The 13,427-nt window shown below is 52.8% G+C and overlaps 1 protein-coding gene across 1 annotated transcript; it reads right to left on the bottom strand.

Annotated features, from left to right (window-relative positions):
* Positions 1-498: 498 nt before the first annotated feature.
* Positions 499-11,735, bottom strand: LOC127694932 (mesothelin-like protein). The gene is made up of 15 exons (XM_052196714.1): positions 11,693-11,735; positions 10,763-10,886; positions 9,441-9,561; positions 5,983-6,068; positions 5,676-5,802; positions 5,408-5,598; positions 4,969-5,059; positions 4,637-4,778; positions 3,929-4,116; positions 3,702-3,857; positions 3,475-3,602; positions 2,381-2,511; positions 2,172-2,266; positions 1,558-1,807; positions 499-709 (listed from the first exon to the last, which is right to left on the bottom strand). The coding sequence occupies exons 1-15, from the start codon at positions 11,733-11,735 to the stop codon at positions 522-524; spliced, it is 2,061 nt and encodes a 686-aa protein (XP_052052674.1). The 3' UTR covers positions 499-521.
* Positions 11,736-13,427: the final 1,692 nt, after the last annotated feature.

Consider the following 13,427-nt stretch of genomic DNA (forward strand, 5'->3'; position numbering starts at 1 on the left):
TGAAGTATTCCCAAGACAAGTCAAGAGAATGAGTTTGGAGTTTCTCGTGATCACATAAATACAGCTCCCATATTCATCCCTCCCACTATTAGAAAGAAGAATGAAATATGGCCCCCAGTCAGGCAGTAGCTATTCAAGGCCTTCCCAGCGTGCTTGCTGACATCTCCAAGGGTGGAGATTCCAGCTGAGGGGTGTGAGAGGCCACCACAGTCTAGGTCCTGCCAAGAGGATTCTGTTCCCAACAAGGCTCTAGCAGAGACACGCTATGCAATAGCCTTGTGCTTTATTCAGATCCACCAGTGAGGCGAAGTAACATCGAGTCCCACTTCTCTTGGAATAGACCAGAAGATCTGGACTCTGTTTCTTCCTACCAACTTGTCCTTTTGGATGGGTGGGTCCTGTTGCCTTACGGGCTCAGATCTTGGGATCTGAGTCACGTACCAGAGCCAGCCTCAGAGGACATAGCAGGTCCCCTGGGACCAGGGACGTGCACTTGAGCCTAGGCGGGTGTCCTGTCCCATCTAGCAGCTCCATTTCTCCTGAGTCTGACGTTCAGGGGTCTGGCTGCCCTGGGTCAGTGCCATCAGCCCTTGTGTCCTGTGAGCAGTGGCCATTTGTCCTGAAGGTAACAGACACAGTAGCAGCCACAAAAGGCTGGAAGGCAGGGCCACTGCAAGTGGCAGGTGCCCCAGATGAACTGGAGGACTTCCTGTAGGTGCAAAAAGAGAGGGACCCATCAGTCCTCACTGGAAGATGCCCTCAGAATCCCTTCTGTGCATCCTCCCCCTTGTGGTGGTGACAGCTAGGAGGGTGGGTGGTGGAGCCCATCCAAGACTGCTCTTCTGGTCTCAGCCTGCTCACTCTTTGTGGTTTGGGGGGCGGGGGGCCTGTGCGTTTGTTTTGTTTTTGTTCAATTTGAGGACCTGGGCCCTTGCACTTGCCTAGGCAAATTTTTTCCACTGAGCTACATTCACTGGTGTGTGTGTGTGTGTGTGTGTGTGTGTGTGTACACATATAATACATATATTTATATATATATATACAATAATATACACATATATACATATATATAATTAATTTTTTTGCATATTTATGCATATTTGCGTGTATGCCTGTATGATAGAAGAGGGCATCAGATCCCATTACAGACGGTTGTGAGCCACCATGTAGTTGCTGCGAATTGAACTCATGACCTCTGGAAGAACAGCCAGTATTTTTAACTACTGAGCCATCTTTCCAGCTCCTATATATAAATTTTTGAGGCAGGCTATCTCCAAGTTTCCCAGATTAGCTGTAAACTTGCTCTGCTGCTCAGGCAGGTCTCGAACAACTCGCAGTCCGCCTGTCTCAGCCTCCCGAATGGCTGGGGTTATAACCTCGGGCCATCAGACTTGGTCTTGATTTGATAGCTTTTGGACAAGACAACCATGTCACTATGGATGGTTCATTAGGCAATGGCCTGTGCCACCTGTGACACATGATAGTTCCCAGGAGGCAAATGAAAGGTAGGGACAGCCAGGGGTCTGCAGAGGATGGGAACAGGGGTGTGGACCATACCTGAGGTGTGGGAAACACTGTCCTTCCCTGGCAGATCCAAGGAGTGGATCAGGTTGGGTGGTAGGGAGGCAGTGTTGGGGGGCCCGTTGGTCACGTCGGCCAGTGTGGGGCTGGCGTACAGTCCCATCTCTGACAGGTCTGACATGTTGTGACTGTGCATCCACAGGACGACACTTGGGTGGTTGCGGGCTTTCCGCAGATCTCCCAGGTTCTGGCCCAGCAGATTTCTCACACTGTCCACACCCATGCCCTGCAAATGAAGCCAGAGGTTTGGGGAGGAGGTGTGAAGATCCGTGGGGCTGCCTCCCCTCATAAAGGACCCAACATGCAGTCAGTGCTGCTCCCAGGACCGAGCAGGATGGGTACTGTGGGTCAGAGGTCAAATGCCACCTCCACTCCTCTGGCTTTGGAACATATGCATCTAAGACCTGGGGTCCCCAGCTTGGCCGACCCTGCCTCTTTGTCTTGAGTGCTAGGATTACTGGTATACACCACAGTGTACTCAAGACAAAAAGGCAGGATTGTGAGGTCCAGTTCAGCCTGGGTTACAGAGTAGACCACATCTCAACAAAACAAAACAAAACAAAACAAAACAGGGTAGCCACTGGGCCCACCTTCAAGGTCAGGGGGTTGAGGTTGGTGAATGTATCAATGTCCATGGAGATGTTGGCCTGGGCCAGGTATTGAAGTTCCTCCAAAGGGGCGCCACCTGGGGAGGTAGGCAAGAGCCAAGGAGGCAGAGGGTTTGGGGTGACACACAGGATAAAGGTAGGGGTAACTAAGGAGAGGCAGAGGGGGAGAGGAGGCACAGGGCAGGGCTCACCGAGGTAGGGGCGTATTAGGTAGTAATATTCTCCCACGTTGCTGGTGTTCCTAAAGACCTCATGAGCCTTGGCGAAGAGCACATCCTTCCGACTCTGCGGGCAGGGAGAGATGTCTGGAGCTCCGGCCAGCCTAGGAGTAGGATGAGGCAGCGGAGAGGCTTGAGAGCCCCCGACGGGACCCCCGAGTGTATCCTGCGTCCTTTAAGGAGCTGATTTCTTCTTGCCCTCTGTGTCACTCCCCCAAATTTAAATCCACCTGGTACCTCAGAGAGTGGCTTTATTTGAAAATAATACATTTCTTCGCAGATGAAATCAGAGTAGAAGATGAAGTCTCCTAGGATAGCCCTAATTCCCCTCTCTGGTGTCTGTGTGACAGATAGGGGTTTAGATGCAGACACATAGGAAAGAGCGAGGCAGACTTCCTGTGAGGTTCAGAGAGGCCTGGCCCTGCGAACGTCCTGATTTTGTACTTCTGACCTCTAGAAGTCCTAGAGAATATAGTTCTCATTTTAAGTCACTCAGCTTGTGATGCTTCCTTTCTTCATTTTATGCTTTTTAAACTTAAAATATTATTTGTGTGTGTATGTACCATGATACATGTGTGAGGTAAGTACTTGCCTTTACAGTGTGTGGGACCCAGGGATCGAACTCAGGCTGTGAGACTTGGTGGCAAGCACCTTTATGAGTGCATGTGGTGTGTGTGTGTACATGCATGCGTGTGCATGTATAGAGTTCACTTCAGGTATGTTCCTCAGTAGCAATTTATTATTTGGGACACTGGCCTGGGGTTCATTGTTTCAGCCAGACTGGCCGCCTGGCAAGCCCCTGGGACCCTCCTGTCCCTGTTTCCCCAGTGCTGGCATTATAGGTGTGGTGATTCTCTTCAGCTTTTGTTGGATGTTGGAGATCTGAATCCGGGTCCTTATGCGAGTGCTGCAAGCACTTTACAGGCTGTCTCCCTTGCTATCTGTGACATTCTCTTATGGTGATCCAATAAACCTCTGGTGGCATGACTCGGACTATTCCACCCCTCCCCCCATCCTCAGCTTTCCCAGGGACTCATGTTAGGGAGGTGGTTGACCCGGAGGCTCACCGGAACTCTGAGGGCTGGATGATCTGGATCTGCCTGAGGCTCATCCAGCAGAGACGGGAACCTCCGATGGCCACCAGAAGAGCGCCAGTGACCTTGCCATTATGGTCCAAGAACCTCTGTAGAACTGCCTGGGGGCGGGGCCATGGGCGGGGCCAGGCTCAGTGGGGCGGGGCCAGTCAGACCAGCCAGCTCCTGCCCGCACCGCCAGCCCGCCCTATCACCCTCACCTCGGTCTGGTTGTCCAGAGCCGCATCTGAGGCCAGCAGGACCATTACTGTGTCTCCGGATGTGATGTTCCACTGGCCGATCTCAGCGAGGGAGTAGAGGTAGACCAGCGAGGTGATGAGGTGCAGCTGGTCCTCGGGGACGCCGTGTGGGTAGATCTGAGGCAGGTGGGCAGTTTGAGTTGTAGCTGGGCCCTCCAGCCTCCACCCCACACAGACCATCCACACACCTGAGCCAGCTTGGCTTTGACAACGCGCTGACACTCAGCAGGCAGCGGGTGTTGGAGCAAGGGGTCCAGGTTGGCCCTGAGCACACGCGTGCCTAGGCAGGATTCCAACTGGGTGCAGTCGTAGTGCACCAGGAAGAGGTCATCGTGCAGGGTGGCTGCTGTAATGTTGCCACGGACACAGGTTCTCCCTGCAAGGTATGCTGATGAGCCGTCTGGCAGACGAAGGCCTGGGATGGCAGTTTGCTGGCTCTGGGACTCATCCTTAACCCTGGGCCCCCGCTTCGGTCTTCTTCCAGTAGGCAGACCTGAATCTTGCTATGTATTCCAAGCTGGCCTCAAACTTTTTTTTTTTTTTTTTTTTTTTTGGTTTTTCGAGACAGGGTTTCTCTGTGTAGTCCTGGCTGTCCTGGAACTCACTCAGTAGACTAGGCTGGCCTCGAACTCAGAAATCCTCCTGCCTCTGCCTCCCAAGTGCTGGGATTAAAGGCATATACCACTACTGCATGGCTGGTGGCCTCAAACTTAAGATCCTCCTGTCTCAGCCCCTTAAGTGCCAGCAGGCCCAGCCTCCTCTACTTCTGATCGTAACCAGACCTTGACTCCTCTCCTCATTTTTGGTCTCTAGCTAAGAGCTTGACACAGACTAGGAATTAGGAATCCAGACTAGGGGTAGGCATCAAGTCCCTAGTGTACAGTGGTCACACTGACCTGTGCGCCGCTTGAGCCTCGAGGACACCCAAGTGGCCTTGGACTCCAGGAAGTTGACAACGAAGCGCCTGGCATCCTGCCTGCTCAGCTGGCCTGCCCGGCACGCAGCAACCACACTGCGGAAGAAATCCAAGCCCACAGCCTGGCGGAGGCAAGGGTGTCCATTCCCAGTCACAGGAAGGGTCAACCTGGTCCCTCCCACAGACCCTATGTGCTGTGTGATAAGGCGCACCCCGGGTCACCACTCGAGGTTCAGAGTAGCTGTGTGGCACTCGTGGTCCTGGATGGACTGGTGGTACCCACAGCCAGTCCAGTGCCAGGCACCTTCTTACCTCCTGAACCTTCTCCCACAGGTGGGGGTCGATGTAAGTGGCCAGAGGTCCCAGGGCCTGTAGCCCCTCCAGGTTCCAGGAGCCAGGAGGCCTGGTGCATGGGAAAGGGTACTGTGTTGGAGTCTAATACACCACCCCATCTCCTAAGCAGGCTGAAAGAATATTCGCAGGGTCTTAGTTCCCGGCCAGTGCCCACACAGTTTAGGGGGTTGTTTTGCTACGAACCCTGGGTGGTGGGAAGCACCCTTAGCTCTGTACCTCAGTGCTTCAGTCTGCAATGTCAGAGTGGGGTTAGAGTTCAAAGAACACTAAGACTTCAGACAGGCGTCACTGCTGTCCTGGGTTCAAGCCTCAAGCCCCTCCCATCTTATCTGAAGGAAGGAGGGCCTCTAGCCTTCCTGGATTCCCCCCAAGCCTCATTCCTGGAACACCCACCCACCCTATCTGCGTCTTCCCACTGGCCAGCAGGGTGTTGAGGGCAGCAATCTGCATGGCGGTAAGCCTTGGGCAGCGAAGCAGGTTCTTCAGCACACTAGGGTCTGCAGTCACGATTTGCGGTGCCCCCATGTCACACACCAGGGCCCCGAGAAGCCACAGGTCTGATGCACTGAGCTGTAGGCGGGGTCCCCCCTGCAGAGACAGCAGGTCAGTGCTGAACAGGTAACTGGGCTGCACTGCTCAATCTTACCCCCACCGGAGGTACCTACCAGACAGGCCAAGGCTGTGTGCTGTAGGGCAACTCTCTGGTTGGGCAAGTTGGCCAGCAGTTCTGTGTCCCCTTGAGCAGCGTGGTGAATGAAGGCCCGGCAGTTAGTGTCCCCCACCTGGGTTAGACTGAGGACAAGTGGAGGGAAATCAGGGAGGCAGGACTGGGTCTCCCACCAGCCTTCCCAGTGTCTCCAGGGTGGCCCGAGACCAGGGGTGACGGCCCAACACAACTGGCAGGCACATGATGAGGAGATCGTCACTGCAGTCCTGGATTCAAACCTCCCTTCTGATGGCAGGGACACTCACTCGTAGAAAAGTAGAAGGTTGGGAGGGTAGAACTCGAAGTCGTCCTGGAGGCCCAGCCGTGCAGCGAGGTTGGCCAAGCAGCTGAGCTAAGCAGGGGTAGAGAGCAGGCAGCAGGTTACTGTCTGTCCAGTGTGGACCGGCCCTGGTGGGATATTGCTCAGCCCCTAACCCCCTCAGCAGAAGGCATACTCTAAGAAGGAACTGGAGATATGCGTGAGAGAAAACCTGTAGTAGCCCAGAATTGAGAAGGCAGCTGGAAAAAAACAAGGCCCGAGACAGATCGTGCTGAGAGAAGCAACTGAGGTGGAAGGCCAGAGACGACGCCTTTTATCCCAGCACTCTAGATGCAGAGGCAGGGGCATCTCTGTGAGTTGGAAGCCAGCCTGCTCTACAGAGTGAGTTTAAGGGCAACCAAGATGATATAGAGGCCCTGTCTCAAAAAAAAAAAATCTAGAGATGTTCAGATTTGAACTGCAGTTGTTCAACGGTGTGTAAGTTCTGACATTCTCCCGAGGCGAGCAGCCCCACAGATGGTTACGGTGGATTAGCTTTGCCTAGAAAGTCTCTGTCTCTCTCTCCCTCCTTCCCTCACTGCTTCCCTTTTCCCCTCCCTTCTTTTCTTTCCTTTATAGGGGTTTCGCGATTCTCCTGAGTCCTGAGAGGACAGGAATGCAACACGCCTAGTGAGGTGAGCCGTTGCCATGTTCCCCGAGTGGGTAACAGCAGAGTCTGCCTTTCAGGGGACGGGTTCATTCCCTCTAAGCCTGCGCAAGGACGGCCATTTCTTTACCATCCCTTTGTCGAGGGGTGTGAGGCAAAGGCTTGCTAGTTTCCACTATCAGAACTTCGTCTCTCTGCCCTTGCCAGCAGCCAGGCTGGGCGCGCTTTGCCATTCCTGGGGGGCAGCATCGATGTCCTTCCGGCTTCCTTCATTTTTGCCTCTGGTTTTTCGTCTATCACGCTCTTCTTTTAGATTTCTCTCTCATTTCCCCCTGGTTTTCTGACAGAAAACTGTACTGTTCAGATATTTTTCTTTTAATACTTTACCCCCCTGTGGTGGTGGTGGGGTTGTATACGCGCTGTGGCATGCGTGCGTGTGTGCATGTGTGTGGAGGCTGGAGGATAGCTTGTAGGAGATGATTCTTTCCATCATTTGGGTTCTGGGATCAAAATCAGCTTGTCAGGCTGGTAACAAAACCCTTTACAAGCCAGGCCATCTTACAGGACCTGTCTTCCTCTTTTCTAACACACGCATTCAAAGTTGTAGGCCACCACCACTCCTGCTGAACTCGATTGGTTTTGATAAATTTTCTTTCTTCTAGACAAGGCCCTGCTCTGTAGCTCAGGTTCAAACTCACAGTCCTCTCAGACTGTCAGCCTCTAGACTGCTGGGATTCCAGCAGAGACCAGCAGGGCAGGCTGTACTTTTTATTTTCATTTAGCTCAAAACCTTTTGGCAACTGTCCTGATGCCAGACATGGTAGTACACACCTGGAATCCAAGCCCTTGGAAGGTTTTGACTTCAGGAGTTTAAAGTTTGGGGCCGAGGGCTGGAGAGATGGGCAAGCAGTGAAGGTATCCCTTAACCACTCCTGCAGAGAACTTGAGTTTGGTTCACAGCCTTTACCTGACGACTGACAACTGTGTGGAACTCCAGTTCCAGGGGATACAAAACCCTCTTCTAGCTCTCTCCACTGCTGCATACATACACAGTACACAGACATATATGCAGAAAAACATAGATTACTTAAAAAAAAATCTTTAAAAGAAAAAGAGTTAAGGCCATCCTTGGCTATGTGGTGAGTTCAAGACCAGACTGGGATACATGAGACCTCTCACCCCAGAAATAAAATCTTGTGAGTTTTGTTCATGGGCTGGAGAGATGGCTCAGCAGTTAAGAGTACCAGCTGCACTTCCAGAGAACCTGTGTTGAATTTCCAGCACCAACATGGTAGCTCACAACCATCCATAACCTCAGTTCTGAGGCATCTCACACCCTCTTCTGATCTCTGCAGGCACCAGGCATGCATGTGATGTACACACATGACAGCAAACAGCCATACATATAAAAATAAATCTATTTTAAAGAGTGTGTTGTTCAGCCAGGTGGTGATGCTGCACGCCTTTAATTCCAGCACTTGGGAGGCAAAAGCATGTAAATCTCTGTGAGTTCAAGGCCAGCCTGGTCTACAGAGTGAGTGCCAGGACAGCCAGGACTATACAGAAAAACCTTGTCTCAAAAAACCAAAAGAGTGTGTTGCTCAATTTCCAAGTATCTGAGAGTTCTCCATCAACTTTCTGCAACTGATTTCTTGTGAAGGTCATCGTGCTCCGAGAGCAGGTACTAGATGCTTTCTTTTTAAGGCCTGGGAAGGCGGATCTTAGAGCAGTGATGCCTTTGTCTTGGTAAGAAGCATGTGTTTTTTCTGTTGTGTGGTAAAGTTGTCTGCACATACCAGCTCCAGCGATTAAACTTCTGAAAAATCTTCCCTGTGTTCTTAATTCCTCTGCTATACCTGATCTGTCCTGCCAGGCAGTAGACAGCGCTGACTATCACAATGGGTCTACCCGTTTCTTCTTCTTCCAGTCTATATGTTTGCACAATATGTATCTGGACAATTTGAGGTTAGGTGCACACTCGTTAAAGTTTGCTTAAAATGGGGGGCGGGCGGGTTAAAGAGATGGCTCAGCAGTTAAGAGCACTGACTGAGGTCTTGAGTTCAATTCCCAGCAACCACATGGTGGCTCACAACCATCTGTAATGGGATCCAATGCCCTCTTCTGGTGTGTCTGAAGACAGCGACAGTGTACTTACATACATGAAATAAATACATCTTAAAAAAAACAAAAACGAAAGGATCTCTCTACAGAGCTGAGACAGTCCCCTGCTCAGTCCCTAAAGGCCTAAAGGCCTGTGCCACACCGTCCAGCTTGTTCCTTCTGTAAAGTTGGGCAGATGACAGTTAAATAGGACCAAGTGGGCTCAGCCGGCCTCAGTCCAGGCTCTGGCAGCCCCAGCTGGGAGAGAGGCCGGTGGGATGAAAGACCCTCCCTCCTGAGTCCTGGGGCTGGACCACCTCAAAGAGGCATCAATCCCAGGTGAGCCCAGGGAGGGGCCTGACTTGGACAAGACTTGGGTCATTTCAAGTCGAGGCCGAAGCACCCTGTAGCCAGACGCGCTGGAACCAGCCTATGAAGGTGCTCACATCAATCATCCCATAGAAGAAGAGTCCTCTCAGAAGGGACAGGTTGTTTGCAACAGTGGGGTCACCAAAGAGTCACATTCTAGGTAGTTTTGAGGTTGGCAGGATGACCTGGAGATAAGCCTTCAGCTTCAGGAAAGCAGTGCACCAACCCCTCAAGTCCTTGCAAACCTGGCCCTGCACCCATGTACTCTCTCGCATCCTGCTCCTTAGCCTGCAATTCGCGGGCTGTTTTTCGGCCCCTGAGGCACTTACCTGCCAGGCTTTGAGTGGGACCCTCTGCAAAGCCAGGCTTCTGATTAAACTGGAGAGCTGTTCCCGGGGCAGCTGGCTGGCTGGCAAGCACCAGAAGTTTTGCAGGAGGGAAGTGTTGTCCCTGCGCAGAAGGACGAGGCCGTGTGGGTCCAAAGGGAAGACCCATGAAGAAAGGCAAGGGAGGCTTTGGCTACTGCAGGGGAGTAGGATCACTCAGCTGTCCCCACCACTGGGGAGTAAGAGACAGAGAGTATCTATTACAGACAAAATTTCCTTCCCCTTTTCCCCTCCTCCCTCCCTCGCTCTCTCCTTCCTCCCTTCCTCTTCTCCTTCCCTCCTTCCACCATCCATCCTAGAGAACCTTGTTAGGGCCAGGTTCTCAGCTGGATGGTGCTTTAACATGGGTCCCGGCCATCGCTCCGGGGCTGAGGCTCAGTTGGCTTTGACTCAGGCATGGACCAGTCCTGGTGGCTGCTGAAGGGTACAGGGTCACATGCTGAGTGACCACAGGTGAGGTCATCTTCTGGACTTTTCTCGGGGTGTTATATAACATCCACCTACTGGGGGGAAGGGTGTCTCTGATACTAACCCAGGCTTGGCTAGACCCACCTGGGACCCTGGCCCTGCCTGACCAATCACCCACGTTTGCCGACTGGCACATGTGACGAACACTTTCCCCCAAGAAATGGGGGAAAAATCAAGCTCCCGCAGGGGAGCCGCAGACAGAGGAAAATGACTAAGTTAAGATGACTTAGGGAATAGCGAGGGCCTGAAGGCCCTGGTCCTGGTACAAGACGTGAGGGATGATGGCCAAGAGCTCCAAAGGGGAAGACTGGGGGACACCGGCTGAGGTAGAAAGTCCCTGATGGTTGAGGCTTCTCATGATCATGCCCACACTATTGACAATGGCCAGGGACTTACTGCCACATAATTGACACTGCACCCCTGAAGTCAGACTAGGCCTTCTAGGTCAGTGATGTCTGAGCCTGATGGACAGACCCTGGACATATAGTCCCTCCTCCTGGGACCACCAGCAGAGGACTCAGGACCACTTCTCCTCTTCACACCCTGTTTTAGAAAACGATTTGGCGGGGCTGGAGAGATGGCTCAGTGGTTAGGTGTACTGACTGCTCTTCTGAGGGTCCTGAGTTCAGATCCCAGCAACCACATGGTGGCTCACAACCATCCGTAATGAGATCTGACTCGCTTCCCTCTTCTGGAGTGTCTGAAAACAGCTACTGTGTACTTAATGTAATAGATAAATAAATCTTTTAAAAAAAAAAAAAAGAGAAAACGATTTGGCCAGTTTGGGTTTTGCTCACCTGACCCATGCGTCGGTGCCTTCACTAGCATTCAGGCCTCCCTTGGGCAAGGCCTTAGCCTGAGGACCCGAGCAGTGGGCAGTGAGGGACAGGAGGAGGGCAAGACCAGGACTCGCCAGGGCACCTGCAACAGAGTGTTGGTGAGCGCGCGAGAAGGAGTTCCCTGTGACTGCCTCAGGCAAAGCCCCTTCTAGAATGGAGAACCTGGAGGACACTGGCAGAGCTGTATCCGTTTCTATTTACATAGCCTGGGCCCGAATGTAGCATGTCTGCTGGAACACACAGTATCTGCAAGTGTGTGTATGTTTTCTGTACACACGTACATGTGTGTAAGTGCCTCCTTGATTGCTGCTTTGTGTGCTTATCGTGTGAACACTGAGACCCCAAAACTCAGAGACAGAGGGTTGACCCCATATTCTTTCAAGCCTCTCATTTCTGTAATGGGACATAAAAGGGTCTCCCGGACCAGGAGGAAGGGGTTTGCTTCCAGCGACAGAGAGCAGACTCTTAGCAAAATCTCTTATGTGGCAGCCTATGGAAGACGGCCATGCTCTGATGTCCTTTGTGGACCATTCTCCCCTCTGCCTCCTTGGGGCCTGGCCTGGTTTATGCCGGGACTACCAAAGAGGGCTTGGTCTATGTCTTGCTGCCTAGGCTGATGGTGGCTCGTTCTGTCACAGTCCTGTCTTGTCTACACTAGGACCCCTAGGACTGTGTTGGTGGGGCTGTGGTTCCAATGCTCTTTCGGATCACACTCGTTGGCCTGTGTCCCAGGAACCTCCGTCTCCTCCCTTCCTTCCCTTGCAGGTCCCCAGATTTGGTTCACGTGGATGGGATGGCCAGGGCATCAATACCCACCTCTGCAGCCATAAGACCTATAGCCACCCGAGGGCCCCAGGCATCCCCTTCTGTGTAGAAGTGTTTTCTCACCCACTCTGGAGCCCATAGCTGACGGTCGGAGAGTTCTGATCATCCTGGCTGAAGTGTCTCAGGGTAGGGAAGCCCGAAGGCTGTGGGGTGTAGGTCCAGGCCTAGCTGGATATGAGACAGGGAGCGACTCAGGCTAGTTTCACAGGAGATGGAAAGGGAGAGGGAAATAGAGAGTCAGTATTAACATCTCGAAGGGTACCTGACCCTGCCTGGGGAGGAAAACAGGCCCACAAACAAAACGTCACAACAGCAGGGAGTGGCAGGGGAGGAGAGCTAGTGAACCTGGCCTTTCTTATCACAGGTCGGGCCCCGGGGACTCACGAGTGCCTTGTATCCAATTAGCAAATCTCACAAACAGTGACTCTCCCAAGCAGTGGGAGAGAGATGCCCCCACTTGTGGCCCAAACCTCAGAGATCTCCGAGATCCCGGTTCTAGAAGACAAGAGAGGGCTCGACTCGAGCTGTTGGACTGCCTTACACCACTGACTGCACCTACCACAGGGTGTACGGTCTGATGACTTTTGGGTCCCTATGACCTTCGGACTCTGAAGCCCAAGAGGGACACAGAAGGTTACTACCCTGTTTAGGGAGCAAACCAAGCTCAGATGTTTAGCAGTCTGCAACACTGTGGTCAGGTTGGTGTTAGGTCTTACCTGAGCAGGAATATGGAGTCTGGTAGTGAAGGTGCTGTCCCGGGCAGGGAAGAGGCTACTTCTGACCAGATGGCCACATGATATAGTCGATCAAGTATTTCAGATGCCAGTGCTCCAGGGTCAGATTCTGTCCATCTTTGCAGCTGAGTCCCAGGTGTGGGTAAAACTATCCCGGTTCATGCTCATCTGTAAACCTGGCTCAGTAGGCAGCCGGGGACGACTCTGCCTAGTCAATCCACTGTGGCCGTGACACCTGCCAGGCAGGCCTGTGGGAAGGAGACTAGATCTTGCCAGATGATGCTTGTATCAACCCCTCGGGCCTAGGCATAGCTCGCACCTGCTCTTCAGCCCCAGGAGAAACTCGGGCTGAGCTCAGGGTTGGCAGGCACCCAGCACACACCCTCCCCTGGAGGCCCAGCTTCCTTCAGAGTGTGACAAGGGGCGACCTGAATTCACGCATGTCTCTTCCCTGTGCACAGAGGTGTGTCTGCACAGACTGTGTACCCCCAGAGCTTACACATGCAAGCTGTTCCCACGCTGGACACTAGGCACACAGAGACAAGTATGGTGGCTGGGCATTGCCATCCCATGGGTGCTAAAATGCAGTGTCATGGTGGCACGTGGGCTGTGAAGCAGGGAGCAGGCAGAGCGGCATACTTTGGACATCTATTCCAGCCGATGGATCTACTCAAGGCCTGGAAGCTGCTGCCAAAACCTCAGGGCACAATCATCAGCACCAGGGACAAGAAGTCGGCTCCACCGGGCGAGCTTCTGAGAGGGTGAGGTAAGAGGAAGATATGCAAGGGGAATTTCCAGCCTACCTGCTGGACTGTGTCATGAGACGCAGCCTCTGGGTTGAAGCAGATGGGTCCTGGGTGTCTCAGGCTGGTTCCTGGTTCATAGCACTGACTGGTCCCGTGCCTGGTTGAAGCTCTTACTTTAGAAGGGGCCGTGGAGAGAAGGAAGGCTCCAGTATCTTGAATCCTTGAAGTGAGGGTCTGAAGTCACATGATCACTACCTGCACCCAAGGGTAACCCTCAAGCCTGCTTTGTTGCCCCGTGTAAGGCTGGCAGCTGTGGTA

The sequence above is a fragment of the Apodemus sylvaticus genome, chromosome 10 (genome assembly GCF_947179515.1).
Source record: "Apodemus sylvaticus chromosome 10, mApoSyl1.1, whole genome shotgun sequence".
Lineage (NCBI taxonomy): Eukaryota > Metazoa > Chordata > Mammalia > Rodentia > Muridae > Apodemus > Apodemus sylvaticus.

Coding starts and splice junctions, on each gene's coding strand:
- LOC127694932 (XM_052196714.1), bottom strand. CDS start 11,735: ATGATCAGAACTCTCCGACCGTCAGCTATGGGCTCCAGAGTGG. Junction 10,887..11,692: donor AGCTATGGGCTCCAGAGTGG/GTGAGAAAACAC, acceptor ACTCTGTTGCAG/GTGCCCTGGCGAGTCCTGGT. Junction 710..1,557: donor CAGTGTTTCCCACACCTCAG/GTATGGTCCACA, acceptor TTGCACCTACAG/GAAGTCCTCCAGTTCATCTG.